The 23900-nt window shown below is 40.5% G+C and overlaps 2 protein-coding genes across 4 annotated transcripts in view; one reads left to right on the plus strand and one right to left on the minus strand.

Moving 5' to 3' along the window:
- The window catches only part of LOC128889530 (protein bric-a-brac 1-like), an 83193-nt gene extending 59297 nt beyond the window's left edge, over positions 1 to 23896 (plus strand). For both annotated transcript variants that reach the window (XM_054147221.1, XM_054147220.1), the window contains one exon: positions 19449 to 23896. In XM_054147221.1, the coding sequence (XP_054003196.1) occupies positions 19449 to 20504 (1056 nt within the window). In that variant the 3' untranslated portion in view covers positions 20505 to 23896. The remainder of the gene's footprint in view (positions 1 to 19448) is intronic.
- The window catches only part of LOC128889531 (ras association domain-containing protein 2), a 110950-nt gene that overhangs the window by 58234 nt on the left and 28816 nt on the right, over positions 1 to 23900 (minus strand). The window lies entirely within an intron of this gene.

Consider the following 23900-nt stretch of genomic DNA (forward strand, 5'->3'; position numbering starts at 1 on the left):
GTTATAAATATACATTGCTCGACTAGATAGTCGCGTTAGAGGAAGGGGTTCGTTCGTTGCGGTGGCAAGCAGTTTGGTTATGGAAGAGAAGATCAGCTGATCGAAATGTCCAAGGAAGAATCGACGCGCGTTGTCGAGACGTCAACGGTGGGATTTCGACCCCCTGCGCAGACTCGATATATTTTAGACTTTAATAGGAGACTGACTGAGAGAACGGGAAAGGGGTACTCGTATCAGAGTCGAACGCTGGGGGTTGAAATCGATTATCGGTGCCTCGATCCTCGAGGCGTTCATCTCGATCGCTGTCAATCAACGACATTTAATTTCTATTAAATATTATCGACATATTTGCCATATGTATTTACCATGCTGACCATATTGACCTCTTCAGGGGTAGTGGCACGATACACGTTGCAGGGAGAAGGAAAGAAACAGGTTCCTATAAGGCGAACGTACTGAAAGTAGAATGAGGAGTCTGACCATAATGTCTGACCAGTACGAGTCGTAAGAGGAAATCGTTTTTTTCCATTGAATTCGTTTAACTTTTTTTTTCCTTTTATATTATTATAACTAGGGGGCAGCAAAGTGGCACCCAAAATTGGGAAAAATAATCATGATTTAATTTGTTAATGATACGAGGTTGGAAAACGGTTCTTGTAGAAACTCGTACACTTTGTTTGAGGTACCTTGTACTTCACTTTCTTTACTGAAAATGTTTGTTAATGGTACAGAAACATCAAACAAGTCATACAATAAATGAACGTCACAATAAAGCAATAACGTCATAAATAAATTCTAATCGCTGTTAAATAAATTTGAATTTTCATGAATACTTTCCAATCTTGTATAATCAAGCAATATTGCCACATTAATGATAAATGCCATTGGTCAATTCCATCGTTTTACTTCAAACAATCCCTCCCTGAAGAGGTTAAAATCTTTCCACGAATAGGGGTCGATCTATTAAAACTACCCACAACAACTGATAGCACTTTAAAGAATTCTGATTTTGAGAAAAAATTGACGTCTCCCTTTTGAACATTTCCAATCAACCTAATCGTGGGAGGAAGTTCGTTCAGAGGTGAAATTTTCAGGACTCCGGTCACGCCGAGAGAACCAGTCCGTTCCGAGCAATTAATTTTTAATTATTACCGTAGCCATGCGTTCCGTAAACATGGCTGAATTTTCTGCTGCATAATTTTAAGGGGTTAAAGTTCGCCCACCGCCCGAATTCTGCGATTATTTTCGCATTCGTATTAATTACTCGCGATAGCAATCGCCACGAATGCACGATAGGACGTTAATATCGCGAATTACATTAATTAATATTGCGAGCCGCGCCGCGGCTGTGAAACTCGGACAAGAATTTCGAACGATCGCGTTGAAAGGTTCGTTTCCATATGATAATTGCGAGAAATGCGTCACGTGATTCTCGCCTGATCAAAGGAGCTTTGCGAGAGAAGAACACTTCTTGTCCGCTTGCGCGGCGTCGCGATTTTTCACGTTTTCCCGGGCAATGGAAAACGTTTTCTCGGAAGCTCTCAGGAAACTGTTTCCGCGGTGCTTGCGAGAAATGTTGTTCGAGAGAAGAAACAGGAATAAGTTTCCGCGGTGCTTGCGAGAAATGTTGTTCGAGACAAGAAACAGGAATATGTTTCAACCGAGGACATAGCAGATGTTAACGACGAAATTTTAATTGGATAATTTTTAGAGGAGTGAAAATAGTTAATTGTTAATACCTGTGGTGCTCAACGACTACGATCCCAAATGGTTGTTCGTCGAATCGAACGCGTTTCTTTGACCCTCTTGTGGTCGTTCTTTGCTCGATACTCGTCGCAATAAGTTTCTCGAGCGCGAGCATTGGAAGCAGAATATTTTCGTTTCGAACTGAAATTGTTTATTATTCGTTACAAATGAATCTTACTGTGAGAGGGAAAGATTCTGCTTCTAGAGATCCATAGATGGGCAATAATTCGAATACGACGACGACAATTTTATCGTTGCGGGATATGTGAATCTATAATTGTGATTTTTATTTACATTTTAAAAATAACGAGCGAAACGTTACATGAATTTTTTATCCAGTTCAGAATTTTGCCCATCCTTGGCAAAGACTATCGAAGGTAAACGCGACAACGTTGTATGTATGTATGTTGTTGACTACTGCGAAACTTTCTAGGACACTTTTTGCCATTAAGGGGGTCAAAGAAACAACGATAAAAAGATGGCGTCAGATCGAGTTCGGCTCGACATCTTCTCTTCTATAATAAAGTTTTCATTCGCGGACGAACGGGGCTCAGAGGAAGCGTAGACGGTTTAATGGAATTAAAACGATAAAAAAAATGAGTAATATCAGTTCACACGGGACAACCTACTATGCAATGAATCCAATAGCAATAACTGTATAAACAAAGAGAGGAAAAGAAATGGTCGATATGAAAAGAAGAAAAACGTGGAGGGAGCGCGATGAGTGTGAAACGGGTGTGGAAAAAGGGCGAAAAAAAAGAAAACCTCGCGGAGACGTCGAAATGACATCGCGCTGCATATATTATATATATATATATATATCGTTTTGGGAGAAGAAAAAAAGTAATAACCAATAAACTCGAAACCATTTCTTCGGCTCCGCTGATCACGCTACACTATATATATACATATATATATATATAAGTAAATAAAATGAATACATATATATATATGAAAAAATATATATATATTATATGTCAAGAGATATTTATACTAGTATTTTAATAGTTTAGTACATAATGCAATATATATATATATATATAAAGAGAGAAAGAGAGAGAGAATGCGAATGTACCATACAAACGATAAAAAGAGAAACCAAGGCGCTGTACATACATACAACACACATAGAGATATTATTCTACGATATATATAAATATATATATTGAATATGACTAGTGATACTGACATTAACATAGAATTATTGTATACACCGGCGTATTGATATAGACGAATATGTGAATAGGAAACTAATCTAAACTGAAATTACCTATAGGTATGAATATCTAGGCTAAGATGAAATTTATTATACGATATTATATGTATACATATATACATATTCGTTGTGTGTGTATATATATAGTATGTATAATACGCATATATATATATATATATATATACATAAACACACGTAAAAATGCATAGGCATTAACTACGGGGACACCTAATCATAATTATTGACATTATGATAACGTTTAGGCAGAAATGAAAATGAATAACAACCTAGCGCAATGAAAAAAAAAAACATGTTGACGAAATTTTTAGGTAGAAACTATACTTTATTGTTTGTACATTGGGCACGAATGCTCTATTATTTTACTGTGATCCGTGTTTTGTACGATTTTCGAAGTCACACCGCACATGCGGGGCCGACGTTTACGGACGCTAATTCGAGGTATCAATTCCACCGGTTCGAATATGTTTACACCCGATCATTTTTATATTTATTTATAATACATACTTCAATCTATCGGTGGAGAACGATTTTTTACGATCTTGCGTGATTTCTTACAATATTTGAAAGACTATAGTGTCAATGCGCTAAAAGATTGCTATAGGCTCCGCCTCTAGGATGTATTAATTAAATGAGACACACGCCCATGAATAAAAAAAAAAAACGTCGTCTATTGGTGAGAACAGTTTATTGTGTCACAGACATGTAATTAAATGGTAATCGATCACCAAGTCAAGTGTACACAGGCTAATGTTCTCAAAATAGTCGTCAGGGTGCACCCAGTGGGCGGAGCCTATTGCACTCTTCTCGCGTGGAAGCAGTACCTCTACCGTATTTTACAATTTCATTCATTCCGCACTGTCATTACCATTATAAATATTCTTTTTACTTGAATAATCGAGCAAAAATTCGACCTTCCAGTAAAAAGTTGTTTAACCACGATTTGTTACAATTTTTTGCAAAATGTTCAGCAACATCACCGTGCAACTTCTGCGTGAGACATTTTGCATTATTTTCGCTACATCGAGCACTCATTGGCTCGGTAATCATGCCCGGCCATCGGGTATTTAAATTTTCAGTCACGAGAGCAATTTCCTCGCGAAACTTGAACGATTCGAACCGGAAGGACCGACGTAACCTTCGCTGAGTATAAAACGAATGATCCAGAGACTAACGTCGGCCCTGAGAACACGCGTCTCGACCAAAAAAGATTGCATAACCCACTTTCACGGGAATTCAGAGCTTTTATACTACGCGAATTCCATTACATCGTGTTCATTCTTACACGCCGCGCTTTGCATGGAATTATCGTCACGGCGAAGTCGGAAATGGAGGGATTTCCCGACTCCGGAACAATCTGCAATTCGGGGATCCCCGAGACATTCGAATGATTTCTATTATCTCCGAACGTTGGCCACAGACTTCGTCTTAACGATAACGCTCGCGAAGCGAACAGTAGTGTCAGCCAAAGGTGGACAAAATTTTATTCGGATAACGAATGACGAATGGAAACACCTAAAAACTATTTATTCGGAACTTTCGTCACATTGAATGGTCGTCGAGATGAGCTTTTATTCGTTCAATGTGGATTTGGTTGGTTTGGTAATTTGAGCGAATAAGGGACTGGAAGTTGTTTAGCTTTTGAAAAATTTAAGAGTGAGGGTGTGTAATTTTTATCAAACTTTTTTTATTCTTTATTCGAGACTCGTTTGTCCATCTCTGACGCCAAGCATACACGCTGCTCTTTCGGTGATAGAGAGAAAGAAACAAAAACTGACGTAATGGGGAAAACAGTGAAATTGGCGAGGAAAATGAAAAATGATGGAGGAAAAAATCATCTCGCAACGGGACAATGAGAGACGACGTTCGGACACTAGATTTTAGTAGGTAATCGCGCTTTTACGCTTCGAAAACTGTGGTGAAAAATGTCTAGGAAAGAGGCTGGTCGGATGTTTGGTCGGAACTTACCCTCGCCTCGAGTATGTTTGCGAGTATCCGTGCGGATTAAGCGTGATCGATTCTCGCGGGAGGACCAGTACGAATAAGTCGAGTGTGAGAGGCACGATTGAACTCGTCCCTGGGTTGGAAGACGAGGGAATGATTGATCTGAAGAAATATCGACGAGAAGGGTCTTAAGTAGGGTTTTCAACGTGATTTTGCATTGGCAATTTTGGGGTCGCGAGGGTTAAGGTTGCTTTTAGAACAGACAGCAATATCTATGTTTAGCCCTTTGCTAACATATTGAAACAGTAAGTCCAAAAATGACAAATTATTTAGCTGTACATTTAGGGGAAAGTTGCAAAGATAAATCTAGTTTGTATGAACAGCTACTAACTTGGCGGTAATCTTATCATGACGTTTCTAAAAATTAAAATTCTGTCTCCTAGAAAAATTTGTAATGATTCGTAAAATTTCGATTAATCAATTCATCAACTCAATTCGAGTGATGATGCAAAGTAGAATATAAGGTGTCGAATAAACCAAACCTAGATATACGATCATTCGTGAACCTGAGCGTTACAAAGTCGCACGATTCAATAATGGAAGACTTTGAGGAGAAAATATACATAGAAACGAAACATATCGAGCGCCAGTGAATGACGCTCTACAGATTTTATTATTCGAGAAAATGATTTTAATACAAAAGAATTTATCGGAAAGCGTGCAACCCCTTTCGAGTGATCTTTAAACGTTCGTGGAGAAAGATACTCGATCTTTTATTGTTACTCGTTTGGAATGATTACAAACAAAAGCGAAACAAAAATAAATCTTTCTTCGGCAAGGTAAAAGTGCAGAAAGTCGAGAAATAAAGCGTAAGGTTTTAGCTGGAAATTGAAGTATCCATTCAGATTTGGTGTCAATTCGTATACTCGCAAAGTTTTCTCGAATGATTTGTCAGGTACGCGGAGAAATGGAATAGTTTCGCGAAATCCCGGGATCTCCCCTATAAAGTTGTCGAGGAAGTTTCCAAAGCGGTTTAAACTGGGCGGTAGCGTGAAAGTGTATCGGTGAACTGAAAACACCCTTCGGATCGATGTACACTTTTCTCCGATGCCTTCGGGGATGAGTCCTCCGATACCTTCGTCTTCTTCCAGCATATAAATATCGTGTATCCGCGAATCGATAATTCATCTATCGGTTGCCGAAAATAGTTGTTTTCCTAAAATAGCGTTAAACTTTTCAGTTGACTTTTCAGTCACTTTTCATTTGATATATGCTCGTTTTTCAAATTTCCGAACATTTTCACTATATCTGTATAATTACATAAATAATACACATACATATGTAGAGGTGCAGTAAGTTACCTAATTTATGTGTGCGTAGTGCAGGAAATGAGCGGAACGTAGAACGGGAAGAGAATAGGCGGCAAGTAGAAGTGGCCTGGCAGTGTCAGACACAGACAGAAGTAAGAAGGGAACTAAACGGACAGTTTTCGTTTACACATTCAATACTTTTAGATTCTATTCACTTTATGGAAGATAATTAGGATTACCGATATTTCTTCCCAATTCAGTAGAATTCGTTGAAATCTCTTCACGCCACCAAGTGGTAGTTAATTCCAAGTTCCACGATTCTATTCAACTGAAATTGGCATTAATCACAACATGGCAACTAATTACTAGTGTTTTACGAAAAAAACTTGGAGAAATCAAAATTTCTTCCCAATTCGTTAGAACCTTTCCACATAATTCAAATTAAAATTGCAACCCCCTTGAACCTGAGGATCCTACCATCCCCTTGAACTCAATTAAGAAAGAACATACCAAATTCATTTCACCAAGGAATGTTTCTTCCCTCCAACGAAACATTCCCTAAAATCTCTTCACCCCGTTCAATTTTTCAAGTCCCCACGACTCTACCCAACCAAAATGCTCATTAATCACGTCGCATGCTAATTCGTTGGCGGCATGGTCCCGTTTCGCATCTCGTCGAAACGACGGCGACCTATTTCGATAAAAGAAATGTCTTGTTTAGAGGAGAAACACGGCGGGCTATCGATGATTCTTACCGCATGCCTTGGACAGGCGAATCGGAAGCCGATATAGGTCCGGAGGCACGCGTGGAGTTGCGGGACCGAGGTCAGGGGTGTACTCACCTGGCGCCGCCCCAAGTCACGCCCACCTGCGCAATTCCAAGCGTAGGCAGGCACGCCTACATGTGCACCCACACAACACCAGGCCCACACCTACGCGACCTACATACAGTCTCGTGCAAAATTCGCTGGACGTTGATTCGTGCCGGACGACGCTCAGGCGTTTCCGCGAGGCTTACGCGAACAGATTTACCAAACTCCGATGTGGGACAGCGTAAACAGGAATACGTACAGCCTTCCCTAACCAAGAAGGGTATAAATACGATTGCGAGGGGAAAAATTGGTTTATTGTTGCATTTCTGACCGTCGTAGAATTGTTGATATTAACAGGACTCTTTTAAAGTGAGCTAGGTTCATTCATAATTGGCTGGTTTAAATTAAATGAAATTAGTCTTACAGGTGTTTCCTGTGATTTTTATTTATTCGTTGGGGTATAGATTCATAAAACTTTGGAGGGTGAAAAATAAATATCTACGGAAAGGAATGATTGTTACTTTAACATATTGTAGGATATCATTTTCAGGGGTTGGAATAAAATTAAAGAATTCTTCTTTTTATTTTAATTCAGGAGTGAAGAGATTTAATTCCCCAAATTTCATACTGTGTAATTGTTAATAACCTCCTGGTAGGGAACTGGAAATAGAAAAGAGTATAAATTGCAATGATTCTAGTCTAGAGATAATTGTGACACGACGAGTCAGTTTCGGCATGTTCGTTTGCAGCAGGTGGAAATAATTCAATAACTCTTGAAATGCTCATGAGTCGGATTATATCGATCCTTGGTCTCGTAACCGCCGGAAGGATATCTTAATATACATTTATTCCGGAAATCCCTCTCGATGTCTCCCAGATCTCCCGATAAAAACGTTTCCATGAAAAGTAGTACTAAATTTCATGGTAGGGACAAAAAGCAAGGACGCATCGTGAAAAGTGACAAGCGTGCATAATTTATCTCTCGTAGCCCGCGTCTCTGAATACGTAAAATGAATTTAATATCGGGCGATTTATTCGCATAGGCGGTACGTTCGCAAAAATGAAAATTAATAGGTAATGGTCGGTTCCTATCAATTTTTAAACTAACGTTAATTTCTTTCGGTTGCAAAAATAAGAAATTGATCATTTACGAAGCTCTACATTTTTCCAATTTCGTCTTCATAAATCACTTCTATTTTCAGTCATTCTGTCACATTTATTTCGACATAACAAATATGCAATTTATTGGGTGCACTTTTATAATAATTATTGGGATAAAATTTGTTTAATTATTCCACAACTATGACTGATCATACTGAACAGACTATGACCTGTATCGAAAACTAAAAATTGAAATAGTTCATGAATGCATAGCATGCAGAAAACTATCCACTGATCTGATACACGAAACTGGTTTCAACTGTATTCTGCTATACAGCCACAGTACTAAAAAATATCTGTACATTATTAGTGTGTAATATTAAAAGTAGAATAAGATTCTTGTTTTCAAATTTTATTTAACGTCTTTATTACACGAGTAAGGGAACAGATACATATGAATATAGAAACAAATAGAACAAAAAGTACAAACATGCGTAGAAGGCTAGGTGCAGCTGAAATGCTGGCATTAAACCTATCCTCGATTTTAAAACCTAACCTAAGATCCTTTTAATTGGTACTTTATAATATTATGGCTGTATAGTAGAATAATAAGAGAATTTTAATTGGGTCCGTGACTTCTGTGATAACCCTGTAGTCTCGAGACGTGCTGAAAAACAGAGATGAGCAAAATTTATTTCTACCTCGTTCATTCATGATCGTATCATTCTACAATTCATATGAATCGATAAACTATCAATTAAATTGATAAACAGTCATCTATCTTTCACTATTTACTCGAAATTTGTATCTAAATAAGAATTTTGCTCATCTTTGTAGTGCAATGGCTGTACAGTAGAATAAGATCGTGTTGATCAGACAAGCGTGTGTCAGGTCAATCCATAAACTCGTGCGCATTCATCTTCGCGTTCAGTTGTTCCGTTGGTATAGTCTTCTACGCAGTTGGTCTGTTTAGCATAATCAACGTGTCTCTAATGTCTTGAACAGTGTCGTGAAATTTGCAGGCATGTTTAGCGAGGTCAACCGAAAGGGTTATCCTCTTGAGTACGAATATTCTCAGAGAAATATAGTCAGAAAATGTTTTTCAAAAGATGCTTTTGCATTTTCTTTTCTAATGAAGTAAATAGTATGGAAAATTTACATTCCATTTGTCATTTTAAATGCAAATACACATGATAACAATTAAACCTGAAGGATGATATACTTTGAGTGTTCACCACGATCAATCTGACAAGTGTACCTTATTATCAACTATTTGCAGTCATATTTTCCACATTTGGTTTTATAATAAAATACAACTGGTATCAGTTAGGTCTGCACTTAGGTTTCGATTCTCTACTTTAAATAAAACTACCCTCGATTACAACTGAGTCTTCAAAATTCTATCATTAAAAATCAAATTCTCAGAAATATTTTTCAAAAACTCTTTACCATCAGATTCAGACAATATTCTCCCTATTGAATACTTTATTTTCGAATCTATCAAGTGTTGTTGATAACTAATTAACCTCGTCATCGACGTTATACAATCTCCCCTGATTACATAATAGAAGGAGCCACGAACCTCGAATTTTGTCTTCGACTGTATCGATAGGTGAACGCTTGTTAACGCTTCCACCCTGCGACCCGACACGTACAACCTCTTTGGACGTTGTATGCGTGGGTAGGCCTACGCCTACCACCCCTAAGCGACCGATCAGGCTGAGATTGCTCCTACTACCCCAGTTCGGGGCGACGCGAGCTCCCGAGTTCGCGGAGCGGGTCACCCGGTGACACGTTCCTACGTCTATCCTATTCAACGCCACGGTTTGTAACCATGCGTGCGCCCCGCCTCGACTTTTACCTAGAGAAAAGTTAGCCTAACCTTGAAAAACTTGTCGAAGGATCGCGAGCACACCGCGCGGCGCATGTACAACCCCGCTCTCGAGCAGGATCCCCGAGGGTAATCGAGGATCTCGCTGCTGGAGAAGGTTTCGATTTTCCCTTCGTCTGAAACTTTATGGTCGCGCGATGGGCGAATCGTTGGTCGAAGATCTGGTGTTTTTGACAGCAGAATGAGTTATTCTTGGAGATTGCATAGTGGTCGAGGGTCTTGAGTTTTAGGGGTGTCCTTCGTAGGAAATGTTTAGACAGTGGTAGGGTTGGGGCCGAATCCGTTGGGGGTTGAGATGATCCTGATACTGGTTGTCTTGGCTATTTAGGAGTTAAGACATTTTTTCGGGGGCTTGAAAGTCTTGAATTTTCTTTGTTGTAAATATCCATGAAGTGTTGAGTGTTGACAGTCTTGAATTTTCTGTGTCTTGAGTATCTAAGAAGTCTTACATTTTGAAACTCTTAAAGTCTTGACACTCTTAAGTTTTGAAACTCTTGAATCTTGAAACTCTTAAGTCTAGGAAGTCCAAAAGCCTCGAGTACCACAAAAGTCTTAAAACTCTCGAATGTTTTTGGAACCCCCAAATGTTTGAAATTTCTTCTGTCACCAATCCTGACACGAACTTCTCCACGTCAGGTACCTCTTCTGCCCACCATTTTCATCATTCCAACCAACCATCGCCCATTGTTGAAACAGCTGGTGAACCATTTTACAACGCTGGTGAAAAATGTTGCGTGACATTTTTTAACCTTTTTCTGTGAGAAACTCTGCGTAGAACTGTGGCAAACGATTCATGAAATTTTCCATTAGTACTTCTCTCCTTCATTTGATCTTTTTTCAACCAGGACACGGAAATTGTATTTGACTCAGCCTTGGCGGAGACATTCGTCGCTCTTCGGCTTACAGAATGATTTTGATGGGGAGAATTTCACAAAAGAATTTGTAAGATTACTTCGAGATTTGCATTATTCATTTCAGTGTTCTTAATAAACGATTATTTCTGTAAATATTCATGAATCTGTTAGGAAATTGAGAACTGAATCGAGTTCGGAACATGGCACTGCACTTTTATCGAGTAAACGAAGGAATCTAATTGGTCCAACTGAGAATTGTATTTCGTATTAAAAGGCATTGAATTGCAATTTCGCGTTTACTATGGATTGAATTTAATGTCATCCACGGAATTGTTGAATGTACCCGATAAATTCAGTTTTCGTTAATGGCGAATGTAAATCTTCAAATACCGTTTTGGTAAACGTTCCAAACGAGCATTTGCGTATTTGAGTGAATCCGTTCAAATAAAATTAACGCCCCTATAAAGCATCAGCAAAAATTGAAACGATTACAGAACGGTATCAAGTGTCTCTGATCAAAATATCTCCGGTGTAAAACGCTATACGTTTCGTTAAAAACACTTCCATTATTCGAATTAAAAACCTACCATTGGAGCAAATCAAATATTTCAACTTAATTGCGAACAAATGACATTCTTCAAAATTACTCTGACAGTATTCCAATGAAGATCAATTTTCTTATACAACCTTCTCATATTTCGTTCGTAATAAAATAGAAGTAAAGCCCTCAGTTGAATACGCTAAAAAATAAAATAGCATCGAAAGTTCGTCCTTCTAAAAATCGAATTATTTTTTGTTTCGCAACTGCTTAATTACGGTGCACGTAAAATGGAGACACAACGTTTAAGGAACACCGACGCTGGTAAGAGGAGCCGATAAAGTCGACGTCGCCCGATTTCCTCAAAAGCGAACGTTGCGAAAGCTAAGGATACCGAGAATCATCGACGTTGCATATTTCACTCATGAGGCGTCCGTTTCTGCAATTACCGAACGGGGATATGCAAGGCCGCACTTTTACAGTACTTAGTAAGCACCTCGTTCAAGGTCCACGGGTGCTCGTCGTAACCATAAATCCCTTCGAGCGGAAGTAAAAATCGTCTCGATTTTTCAGGAGTTCAGTGAAAATTGAAGAATTTTAATTAGGAAAATACGTTAAAAGAGATTTCATCGCTTACCGATGACGAACCAAGGAAAATAGATAAGAAGCATCTCGTTCTCCTTGGATCGAAAACTCGGGGAAATAATACAAAATTTAGAAAAATTTTCATCGCGCTTTGAAAACTGGTCCTCGCGGCGAGACTCGACACCAAAATTCGCTTCTCAGTTCGTTCTTTCTCGTTTGCTCCTAAAAACCCGCAGAACAAACACCCACACACGTACACACCGACATACACGAGCATCGCAGCGTTGAGATACCTTGAAAGCCACCCTGTAGATCAGAGTCTTGCGTAGCGCTAACAGATTGTATAACACTTAACTAAGCTTGCCGTATATTAAAAAAAAAATGAAAAAAATAAATAAAACGAGCGACAGGACGAGAAAGAAAGAGCCCGCGCGAATGTTACAGATTTAGGGTATGCGTGCGTGCGATTTGTGCGAGTGAAAAACGAACGATAGGAAGAGGTAAAAAAAAAAGTAATAAAACACACACACAAAGAAAAAGATGACGGAAGAACCTACGAGTTGTTATGTTTTCTACAGTAACGTTTGTACCGACTTACAACAATATTTGTACAATATACGATAAAGAAACGTACCTATACAACATAGGTTACCCAGATGCAATAACTTTTTTAAACGGTATTACCAAGCCGGGATATTTTTCATACTTGTAACGAGTCGCGCGGGACCGCGGTCGGACCGTGGACAACACACGGTCGACGACGGGCGCCCGCATGATACTACATCGTTTCGTTTTGTGTGCCAACCAAGAGGATTTTTAGATTTTTTCCTTTGCAGACGTGTGACGCGCGGCCACGACCCGCGCACCCCTCCTCCCCACCCCCCAAACCGCTGAATTTTCTCTGTCGCGAAAAATCGATGATCCCACCCTAAGCTCCCCCCTATCCCCCTTCCTCCTCCGCAATCCAATTTCCCCCAATAGCCGTTTTCCAACAACAATTCAATACACCTTAACACCCAGCACTTGACGTCCAAACGCTTCTGATTATCGAGTAAATAGAGATTAGAGACGAAGTGACGTTTGTTAAATGCGCGTAGCTAGTTTGCCTCGATCGACAACCCTCTTCGCGGGGGAACGAATGCCACGGAAGATGACATTTTCCTTGTATCGAGAGACGCACCGCGTCGTTGGCGAAAACTGAGATCGATTCGAGCGAGGGGAAGATATTTTGGGGTTCGAAGTAGAATGGGGGAATTTGGAAAAGGTTTAGAGAGACCTGAAGGTGAAATTTTTGGAAAAGTGTGCGATGACGTCGTTTCAAGCTGTAAAGAGCAGAGAATTGTAGAACATTCTTCTTGGATTTTTAAACAGAGAAATATTACTTTTCATTCAAAGGTATTATTAAAATCCTGAAGATAAAGTTATTGGAATTCATGTAGTTTTACAGAGCTCTAAAATAAGTATGCATTTGCTTTTTCACTTTTATTCTAACATTTATTGTCATTCGAGTACCTTCCAGTATAATTCACATATGAAAGGATTACCCTTTAACAGTAATTTTCGACAAATGTTTCAACCCTCATCAGTGTTCCGATCCAAAATTGTCATTATAAGAACAAACCATTGAATCAAATCCTTCAAATATTAAAAAATTCATATTTTTTAACAGAAATAATATTATCACACCTCTTCAGCTCCATCGCTCGAAATAGTATTTTTCTGTTACATCGAGACGTTTTCACTTGTAATTGGTGGCCCTGGAGTGCTCACAATCGCAGAAGCAAAGTTGAGGGAAATTGTAATTTAAGCTGACTACCCAAGAATAATTATCATTTACCCATTACGCACGAGCAACTTTTAACGACGTCATCGTACCTTCCGTTTGCCTCGGACTTATTTCCAGTCCAGGAGTCATCGAACAAAATGAGCACGCGGAGGTATAACGATCCGAGATCATGCAAGAGCGCTTTCCCGTCACTTTAAAACGTTCCCAACCACCGAGGTAGATTCGAGAAGATCGCGTAGACGAGGCTGGGATGTTTGAAGAATTTATCTGGTCGTACGTGTTTCGGCTCGTTTCTCGGCCGGGTTGACTAGTTCTTTTTCGCCGGAACGTTTCTCGAGACGCGAAAAGAACACGCGCGATGTCACGTACGTTTCGCGTCAATGCTCCGTCGAGCCTCGCGGTTATTTGTCCCATTGTTTACGATTACACATTTATCTGAAACGTTCATGACGTAAGAAACGTGTTCTGGATCGGTAATGTGACCACGCAATTATTTTAGCGACGCGTATCGTCGACTTGCAGGTTTCGATTTGTTACCGTTTGACCACGTTTCAATTATACCGAGTATTGAAATTTTTATTGGCATTCTTTTAAGTTTGATTCTATTGAAGTCTTCAATTCGTTGTTCAGAACTTTGGTACTGTGTGGTAATCGAGTACAGTGAAGTAAGCAAGTTCCATTAGTAGTACAAAACTTATGTAATATGTTTCTCTAACTTTCTTCGGCTAGAGAATTCTAGTAAATAAAATTATTAGTACGTTATACTTCAAAACTAAAGCAAAAAGATCAGAATTTCACTACACTTCGTGAAGATTTAAAAAATAGTGTTCTTTTTATTACAAGAAAAAAGTGGTTGCATCACAAGCAAGTCAGACAATCTAAAACCTCTTTCAAATTCAAATTTAAACCACCAGATAAGAATTCCACTACACGTCCTAAAGCTGTAAAAAATACATACTGTGACGATGTTCAAAATTTTCCCCAATTTTCATCGAGACCATTGTCAATGTTAACTCGAAATCTGTGATTAAATTCAGCTTAATCGCCTCCACAGTTCCTTTTCAGCAGGTCCACCCCGTACGTACGGGATATCGCGTGATACACGGGACTCTCTAGCGCGACCTTGCAGATCTTAGATACGGCAAGTCGCGATAGGACACGTATATGAATTATCGAACCTCGATCTCGAAGAGAACGATAGCGCCAGCGAACACCGGTGCGTCTCGTTTTCGCGATTTATTCCTCGACGAGAGATCGCCTCGGCGCGAGATTGCGACTGGATCTACGAAATCCGTTCTCTAATAGAACGAGGATCGATATCTCGCAAGCTCGCGCGTCGATGGTGCTCCAATGGGAGCATAGTCGAGAGGACGAACGAACACATGGTGCTTCGAAGGCTTATGTGTCTTTCTGGCGTTCGTTGTATTGTAGAGAGCTGGAAAGTCATTCTTTAGGCAGGTGGACTCTAAATGTAATATTTGACAATTATAAACAGTTAATTGGTATCTGTACTGGAAGATTCGTGTGAAAGCCAAGTTCAGTGAATTTTTTTAAAGGGTAGATCAAGACTGGTTGAGATCCAGGGATGGTGTCACATAAATCATTGACTACGATAGCATTAACATCGCGAAGACATAATTTATGAGCGAAAGATAGATTTCTATCGCATAGTGAACTCCACTTGGCGATGTTCTTTATAGTATTTTGAAGTAACTGTGAATTTATCTGCATTTAAGTGACGTAGGATTTTATTTTTCAATAAAATATGAATGGTAGAGAAAGTATCCTATTTATATACTTTCTTACTAAAGATCTAACACAGATTACTATTTTTATTGAATAAATGTTAATCCAAAAGCCATCCTTTATTAAACTATGATGAATTTAATCATTCAACTCAAGGATTCAGAGCAGAACTTTGAAATTGAGCAACCTATTCTATTATTCTATCATCCAAAATTGTCAATCAAGATAAGAATTTTGCCTTACCATTGACTCAGGAGCAATCTCTGTAATTCCAAACAGTACTCTATTAGTTAGAACACGACTACCAAGATCCACACAGTAGAGGATGGGCTTCTCCCTTTCCAACTCAGTCCCCTCGAAGAAGGACTCTCTATTTCCCTGCAATACTTGCGATTTCCGCGGTTCTGTCGTTATTGGGCGCGAAGAACGAAGAGAAACAAGCATGGCGAAGGCTGGAACAGGCCAGAAGCCAGGGCTCTCTGCTCGCGAGCGAGGAAGGACGATGCAAACCGCGATTGAAGCTCGCGCGCGCCAAAATTTGCTCGAAAACGTGTCCCTCGACGCTCGAAGACGCGTTCGAGCGGCGATTTTCATCGGAAACGGGCAAATTTTAGTCGGATAACAGATGAACAACGAAAGGAAAATTAAACTGATATCGCAATGTGCTACAGTCAAAAGTATATTATAATTTAATTCAAGTTATAATATAATATGACTACAATAGAATTAAATTCAACATATAACATTATGTAAGGTAATTGAAATTGCATTAATATCATTTACACTATACTACGATTATACGATATTACAGTATGATCACAACATCACAACTATAACATCATATAATTATAATTTAATTAAAATATTATCAATGTAATTTCAATCACATTATACGAATTTATAATAAGATAAATTCAACTCTAATAAAACAAAATTTCTCTCGTTATGATATTACGTAATACAATTGAAATTACACTAACACTATCGTTATTTCGATACGATTTCACCGTGTAATTCGAATTGGAATTTTTGTGAAGCAGACAGCTGACCAGTTGTTCACCTTTCGCTCATCATTCACACTTATCCAGGGAAGTTTGCTCGTTTCTGGTTTCCGTGCGAAACAACCATGAGTACATGAAACGCGCGAATGAATGTTTTTGCTGTTAGTCGCGGACCCGATGTGCGAGTCGAGTCGGAAAGAGGTGAAGTCGAACCGCGAGATGGACGATTGCGAAACCGTCGATTTCGTGACGACCCACAACGAGGAATCTCGTCCGTATCGCGTTGTTCCGGCACGGGGAGATGCGTTTAGGTTTTGCGAATCTGTTGATAGCGGAGATGGAATGTCACCCATCGCGGCAAGTGATTTTGAAAAGCGTTTACCGCGTGCGAAGGATCTCTCGAGACGAGACGAAGCCGTGAATAAAGAAAAAAAAAAATAATAAAAACGAAGAAAAAATGAAAAACAAAACGAAAAGAGACTTGTCCGTAAACTCTCACCCACGTCGATACGCGTTCTGATCATTGTGGATAAACAACACGCCTTGTTTCGTGTAAAATGACGTTTCTGTTTCGGTTCTTAGGCGAACGAATGCATATCATAGTTGTAAATTAACAATTTGTGAAATAAAAGCTGCAAACTGTTTGTGTTAACAATAGGTCATTGAACCTGATGTCTGTTGTCTGTTCTCCCCTGTCCGTTCGTCTGGTGACCCTCTTATAACGCGGTCCTTTCGAAGGCGCCTTGAAGGATGGATAGTGTTTCGGGATTTCTTTTTTATGGGAAAATATAGACTGGTTTGTACTAAAAATTCGCTCATTTTTTTTTCGTGATTATCGAACATGAGTTTAACATTTTTATAGCTGAAAAAGTGACGAGAATAATATATCTTCAAAGCGATAAATGCAAGTATAGGGGTGCAAGTGTGGAGGTTGCATTTATGGAGATCCTTGAATTTCAATTTTTTAAGTGTATTCAACAGGAAATTGTCGAATTTTATACATGTTACTTTTATCTGAACGTCGTTAATTTTGCGAGCCATTGAATAATTGTTTTTTGTTTCTATTTTTTAGAGCAGAATGTCCACATCGATTCAGAAATATTATACTAATATACCACGTGAAACGATACGAATAAATACGTGTTGTAGGAGGGTTATCTGTAGTTCACAGCTTTCCCCCTTTTAGAACTCCAATGAATCGCGTTAGATTGTTTATCGTTTATTCGAGGGCACACGTCGATTATGTTGATCGTTATTAGTCCTACGCAACCTCGATATTTAATTTCATTGTTTTCGAATGATCTCAAGAAATGGCACTGCGTCAGTGTCCGTGTAACAGGCGGTAAACCGAAGAAATAATTTGCGTACAAGATACAATGGGTAAGTTATATTTACTTTAAGAACGCAAGCTTCTCTCTATTCTTGTAGTTTGATAAGTGCATGACCTTGTTGTAATTTTTACATAAACTTTGCACCTGCAACGCTGCATTCAACGATCCGTGTTCGCTATCATTGTTATTCGATATACAAACATGCATTATTTAAGTATTTCAGTAATTTTGTGAACGCCATTGTTATCGAAACATCTTAATCGATTGTAATGAAGCAATATAAGTACATAACGAATATTAATTTTCAACTGTTCTTACTTTTATACAGAATCTAAAATTGAAATGTTGGAAATTCTTAATTTAGGTCGTGATCATTGGATAATTTGTAGTTGAGTTGATAATTTCACGTACGTCGTTGTATTCCTTGGAAAGAAGAAATCAAGTTCTAATATTTGATTGGAAATGAATAATAGGCAGCTAACGATGCTTTCCATTTTCACGGATAGAAAGTATCGAGGGATGTTCGCGTTCGAAACAACTTCCAGTTCGACTTCGCAGTCAAAGGGTTAAAGAGTACATGATCGGGACATCATTCAATTAAAGTAATTGTGCTTCTCAGAGTGAATTTCCAGTAGAAAAAGAATTGTTTCTTGCACGGGATTTTCACGTCCTAGTTTCACGCAAAGCCCCATTAAAATCACAATCATTTAATTGCGAGACATCCCCCATCAGTCGGGCTTCTTCCAAAGGTTAAAACTAAATAAAGAATACCCTTTCACCCGCAAGAGCACCCACGTCTGGTTACTCAACAATCTTTCAAACGTTCTAAGGCAGTTCCACGCAAAATCGATCACAGAACACACTTGTTATCTGGGTTTTAATGAAATTGAAGTACGATGTAGTTTATGTGCAATTAGCGAAGTGCATTCGAGTCTTCCCTTTGCTTGAGAAATGCGAGAAACTTGACTGAGAAATATAGTTACATAGATTCGAAGATTTCAATTTAGAAAAAAATTGATTGGACTAAAAAAGAGAATTATTAGCAGAATTAGGTATAAGAAAGGTCCCATATCAGGAACAATTGAATAACGATCTATTTTAACACGTGACAAGCATCTCTTTACTAAGAAATTCAATCTGGAAAAAAAATCTGGATAGAATTCGTGAATTTTGATGAGGTTGTAAACCTAAATACTAACGCAAATGTTAGATTATATAATTTCCAATTGTACACAACAAAAATTAAGCTTCATAAGTATTTTTGTGAGTTTGGCACTGAAAGTATCAAATATACAGAAGGTTCAATAAATCAAAGAGTCAATCCACACATACAGAATATCATACCAGGTTCTTCTCAAAAAATCAAATTCTATAGATAACCCTTTCCTTCATTTCTTCGCTCAAAGCACGTCAAACAATAAATGCAAAAGGAACCAAAGTGCCACGTTCCCCTCAATACCACTACCCCAATGCTCTTCGGCAACAGCGAAAGGAAGAAAGAGAAAAGAAACCTCCCCCACAAATCGTCCTCAGAATCGAATTCCATCTAACAGACCACGATCATTTCAGGTGTCGCTGGCGCTCGGTTTGGAAGCAGGGGGTTGGGGCGCCTTGGTGGAACGCTCGGGCGGCAGCGGCGGAAGCGGTTCCCTGTTAGGTCACGGCGGTTTCGCCGGTCTGGCTGGTTTGGCGCGTCGCTGCGGTGTCTGTCTGGCGACGTTTCCTTCCGCTTGGTTGCTGGAACGGCACGCGTTACTTCAGCACGCCGGCCAGGCGAGCGACGACAAGCCGTTCACCTGCGAGCAATGCGGCCAGCGTTACCGCTACCGTTCCGCGTACGTGAAACACCGCGAGCAGAACCACCGTGCCCGTCTACCTGCCGACAAGCTCTTCACCTGCGACGTATGCGGCATGCAGTTCAGGTATCTGAAGTCATTCAAGAAGCACCGGCTGAACCACGCGTTGGAGCGGTTGCAGAGGGCTCCCGAGCCCCAGAGCAGCGTGATGGCGGTGTCAGCGGCTGCGGAGCGCAGCGATCAGGTGTCCAGCACCGGAGAACCCACGCAGCTGGAAACCGGAAGCGACACCACCACCAATCCCAGCGAGGAGGAGACGAGAGCCACCTTCGCGGAGAATCCTCGCGAAGAGAGCGTGTCGGAGACGGCCAGCCTCCACGAGAACCCTGGCGAGGCGGTCGAGGTTCAGATGACGGAGGCTCCAGTGGTGAACGAGAGGGCTTCAGGCGGCGGTGGAAGCACCAGCGAAGCAGGGGACGTGGACGACAACGCGGTGGACGACGACCGACCCGAGCCGACCGAGGCGATGATCAGCCTGGCTCGCGGCAGCCACGAGGTGGACAGGCGCGAGCGTCGCTTCGCCTGTCCGTTTTGCGGTAAGTGCGTCAGGTCCAAGGAGAACCTGAAGCTCCATGTGCGCAAGCACACCGGCGAACGACCGTTCGTCTGTTTGTTCTGCGGCCGAGCGTTTGGCGGCAAGAGCGACCTGACCAGGCATCTCCGCATACACACCGGCGAAAGGCCCTACCATTGCGAGATGTGCGGCAAGTGCTTCGCCAGGGCGGATTATCTCTCCAAGCATCTCACTACGCACATACACCAGCGCTGAACGAGGCTCAAAAACGAATTCTGGGACGTTCTCGGCACTTAGTGCGTCTTCAGGGCGGCAGGGATTGGCTTTTGTGTTTCTCGGGGATCTGGGAAGGAAAGGTAGTTATCAAACGAGTTCGCTAGACCTTGGAGTCCTGGGAACTCATTTGCATCGATGGTGTGAGCAACCGTGGCTAGCGATGTTGGCCATTGTTAGGATTACTTTGGAATATTTATTTAACACGTTTTGTGCCAAGCCGTTTTTTTGCTCCACTTGTCCATCGGGCCAGTTGATGTTTTGACTAAAGATTGATATGTTGATAAGACTGCGGATCTTTATGCATTTATAGGAAATTTAAATGTGCAAAAAACTACAAAATGCAAACAATATACAAGAATATAAAAGAGATTGAAAGTAAAGTTCAATATTTGCAGAGAAAAATAAATTCCTATTTTAGTTAGATTTTTGTAGGCAAGTTCGCGAAGATTTTATTTTACATATAGTTCCGCAGTCTAGTTATCACATAATATTTCATTACATCGTCAATCCATAAGTAGTTAGTTTGTTTAGAGCAGTTATCACATCGTGTACCACCTGGGCTTCATTCTTTTGGTGGAAATATATTTAAAAAAATCAAAGTATGTTTTCAACGAATTAAATAAATATGTCTGCCTGTACCACCGGTGGTACACGTGACACGGAACGTGTTAATAATTGGAAGAGTGACTATTGTGGAAACTTTATAATTTTCAGTGAATTACTTATTGGAAAAGGTCCATATCACTATAGAGCTAGAAAGGTTGTCCTTGAAAGGATTCAGATTCAGTGATCAGACTTTTTAACAAGAGTAACTTGTGTCTCAATTTTGTATCAGGTGAACCGATACATTGTTTTCGTGAAAACACCAAAATTTATCTTAAATTACACACATCACTTAGGGACATCTTTTATAGTTCTTCTAGTGATACAATGATGAATTTAGTAACATGGACGTTTAGGAATATTCCTTAGATGCAAATGGGTTGATGATAACCTCTGCCGCCTCTATCCAGGTGTAGTTAACTAAAAAAAGATTCCTGAGAACCAGCGTGGTAGGAATGTCAACAGACGATGGGTTAAGGATAAAGTATCTCGAGTAATCTTCCTCCCTCAGAGATTTTTTGTACATCGTCCAACTATACAACGCTTTCATGCTACCGAGGTCAAGCGAACCTCGAGCTCCAAATTGCTGTCAATGCATGAAATTATTTACAGTAAGCCGAGTTGGCTCCTCGAAGCGTCGCCTTAGAGACCTACCACCACGATTTCAGTTTGATTTTGTATTCTAATGGTCGTCAGTTCGAGGAAGAGGATGGCAGTCAATCGCGGTGAGTTTCCAGCAGTCAACGATCGGCCATTCGCTCTGATCAGTTAGGTAACGATGCAATCGCAATTTGAAGTCGACGGAACACTCCTTCCACGTTGCATGAACTATGAGACACGGAAGCACAGCCGATGAAATAGTCGAAACGACGCACAAGCGAGTACGAGAACGTCCAAGCACGAGAGGATGCCATTCGAAGACGAGTCGTACACGCGCAAAGTACTCGTTTCATCTCTTCGGATTTCTCGAACGCTGAACTTTCGGAAAAACCCTGAAATCGTAATATTTTCGAGGCTTGACTCGATAGAGATAATTTCACGAGTAAGTGCGCGTCTTCGAATCCTCCTCCCGGAGTTCGTTGAGCCAAAAGAGATTTTCAACGAGTTTGTTTCCCCTCTGTTGAGATGCTTTCGCGGAAACGCGGCCATAGAGGCGAACGTTTCGAATCGAGAAACAGAGAAGAGAATCGCGTATCTATCCAGCCGTTGGCCCAGCAAGACGAGTCAATTACGGAGAAAGAAGGAAACGAAGTAATCGTCGGCGACGATGGCGGAAAGCCAGCGGCTGGCTTTCGCCCTGCATCGAAACGCGAGAGTCTCGCGTTATCACGAACATACACGCACTCGTGAAAGAAGATAGCGAAGAGGCTAGTGGAAGACCAAGACGAAGAAGAAGATGAAGTAAAAGAAGAAATGTAGAAGAAGAAGAAGGTTTCTACATAACGTTAGTGAAGCTAACTTGTGATAAGGATTTGAAACCAAAGAACGCAACGACGCGGCAGACAAAAGTCGACCGTAACAGTTCCTTTTTGTTGTCCTGATAACGTGCTAGCTGTCAGTGGCCGATGTGATTTGTACATCGCCACGCGGTAACGATGATTTTTCTGTGTACATGCCTTGCAGTCTCGTGCATGCCGCGGCTCTTGCTGCCACGAACAAGTCCCTCCGTTGGAAACGAAGCGTTAAAGTGATAAATGTTTTGTGGAGAACGCGCTTTTTGAATGTATTAATATCGATTTGACGTTGACGTTCGACGATGCCACGCGAGAATAGTTTAGCGATTTCAGTAGAAGCGAAAGAATAGTTTTCCACTGCAGATCCGTGGGACACCGCGGATCGTCTGCAGCGGAGTGTATTTTTTTAATGCCCCTTGTTTGGTGGACGTTTGACGGACGTCGATATTATTTTACGGGAGAATGGCGTCATTCGATGATGGTTCGGACTGTTTGCAGGGCCCTAAGGGTGCTTTACCCCGAAGGATAGAGAAATGCGGCACCTAAGGGTTGTCGTATACTTTAATTTAGATTTTGGCGACGTTACGAATGTTTTCCATCAGATACTCAGATTCTATAGAGACAATTTGATCAAAATAAGATGAAATGCTTCGCCTATCTTGACGTACGATGAAGCTTCTTCAGAAGTTGAAACCGTTAGAGACTGCCACTCCAACTGAGTGTAGTCTCAGATTCTGGAGGAAAAATCAAAATCTGGAACACTATTTGAGAATCCTCTGAAGATCCTACATTTTATTTGATTTCCCATTCGAAAAACACGAATCGGAAACGAAAGCACGGGTCGAAGGGCGCCATTCCCCGCCAACAGCCGTCCTATCATTACCACAAAAGCATAAACGACCGACAGGATGGACTTATTCGCCTAAGCGCGCGGCGACGTGTTCGAATACGGCATCGAACGGAGACCAGGCGCGTCTATTACGCCTGGTTCGTCCTCGGAGTGTTGTCGGTGCCTTCGAACCCCCGTATCCTCTTTAACGCGATATAGCAATAACGTGTCTTTTATTTCGTTCGTGGAGTACACGTCTGTCACGTGCAGAGAAAGCAAACGATTTAGGTTGGTCGTCGAGAGCCGCGAAGTAGCGTCTTGTTGCACGGTCTATACGGTCCTTCGAACCTCTTCTTAGAAGGAACTTCACTCCCAACGCAGATTTTTGCGCAACTTTGTTCCTAGATAGACCATTAAAAAATATTAGACACGTATTTCTCGTTTATTGCCTGGTGAGCATGTTTGAGGGATGGAAACTACCTCAGGGTT

Source organism: Hylaeus anthracinus, unplaced genomic scaffold, assembly GCF_026225885.1.
Source record: "Hylaeus anthracinus isolate JK02 unplaced genomic scaffold, UHH_iyHylAnth1.0_haploid 11997, whole genome shotgun sequence".
Lineage (NCBI taxonomy): Eukaryota > Metazoa > Arthropoda > Insecta > Hymenoptera > Colletidae > Hylaeus > Hylaeus anthracinus.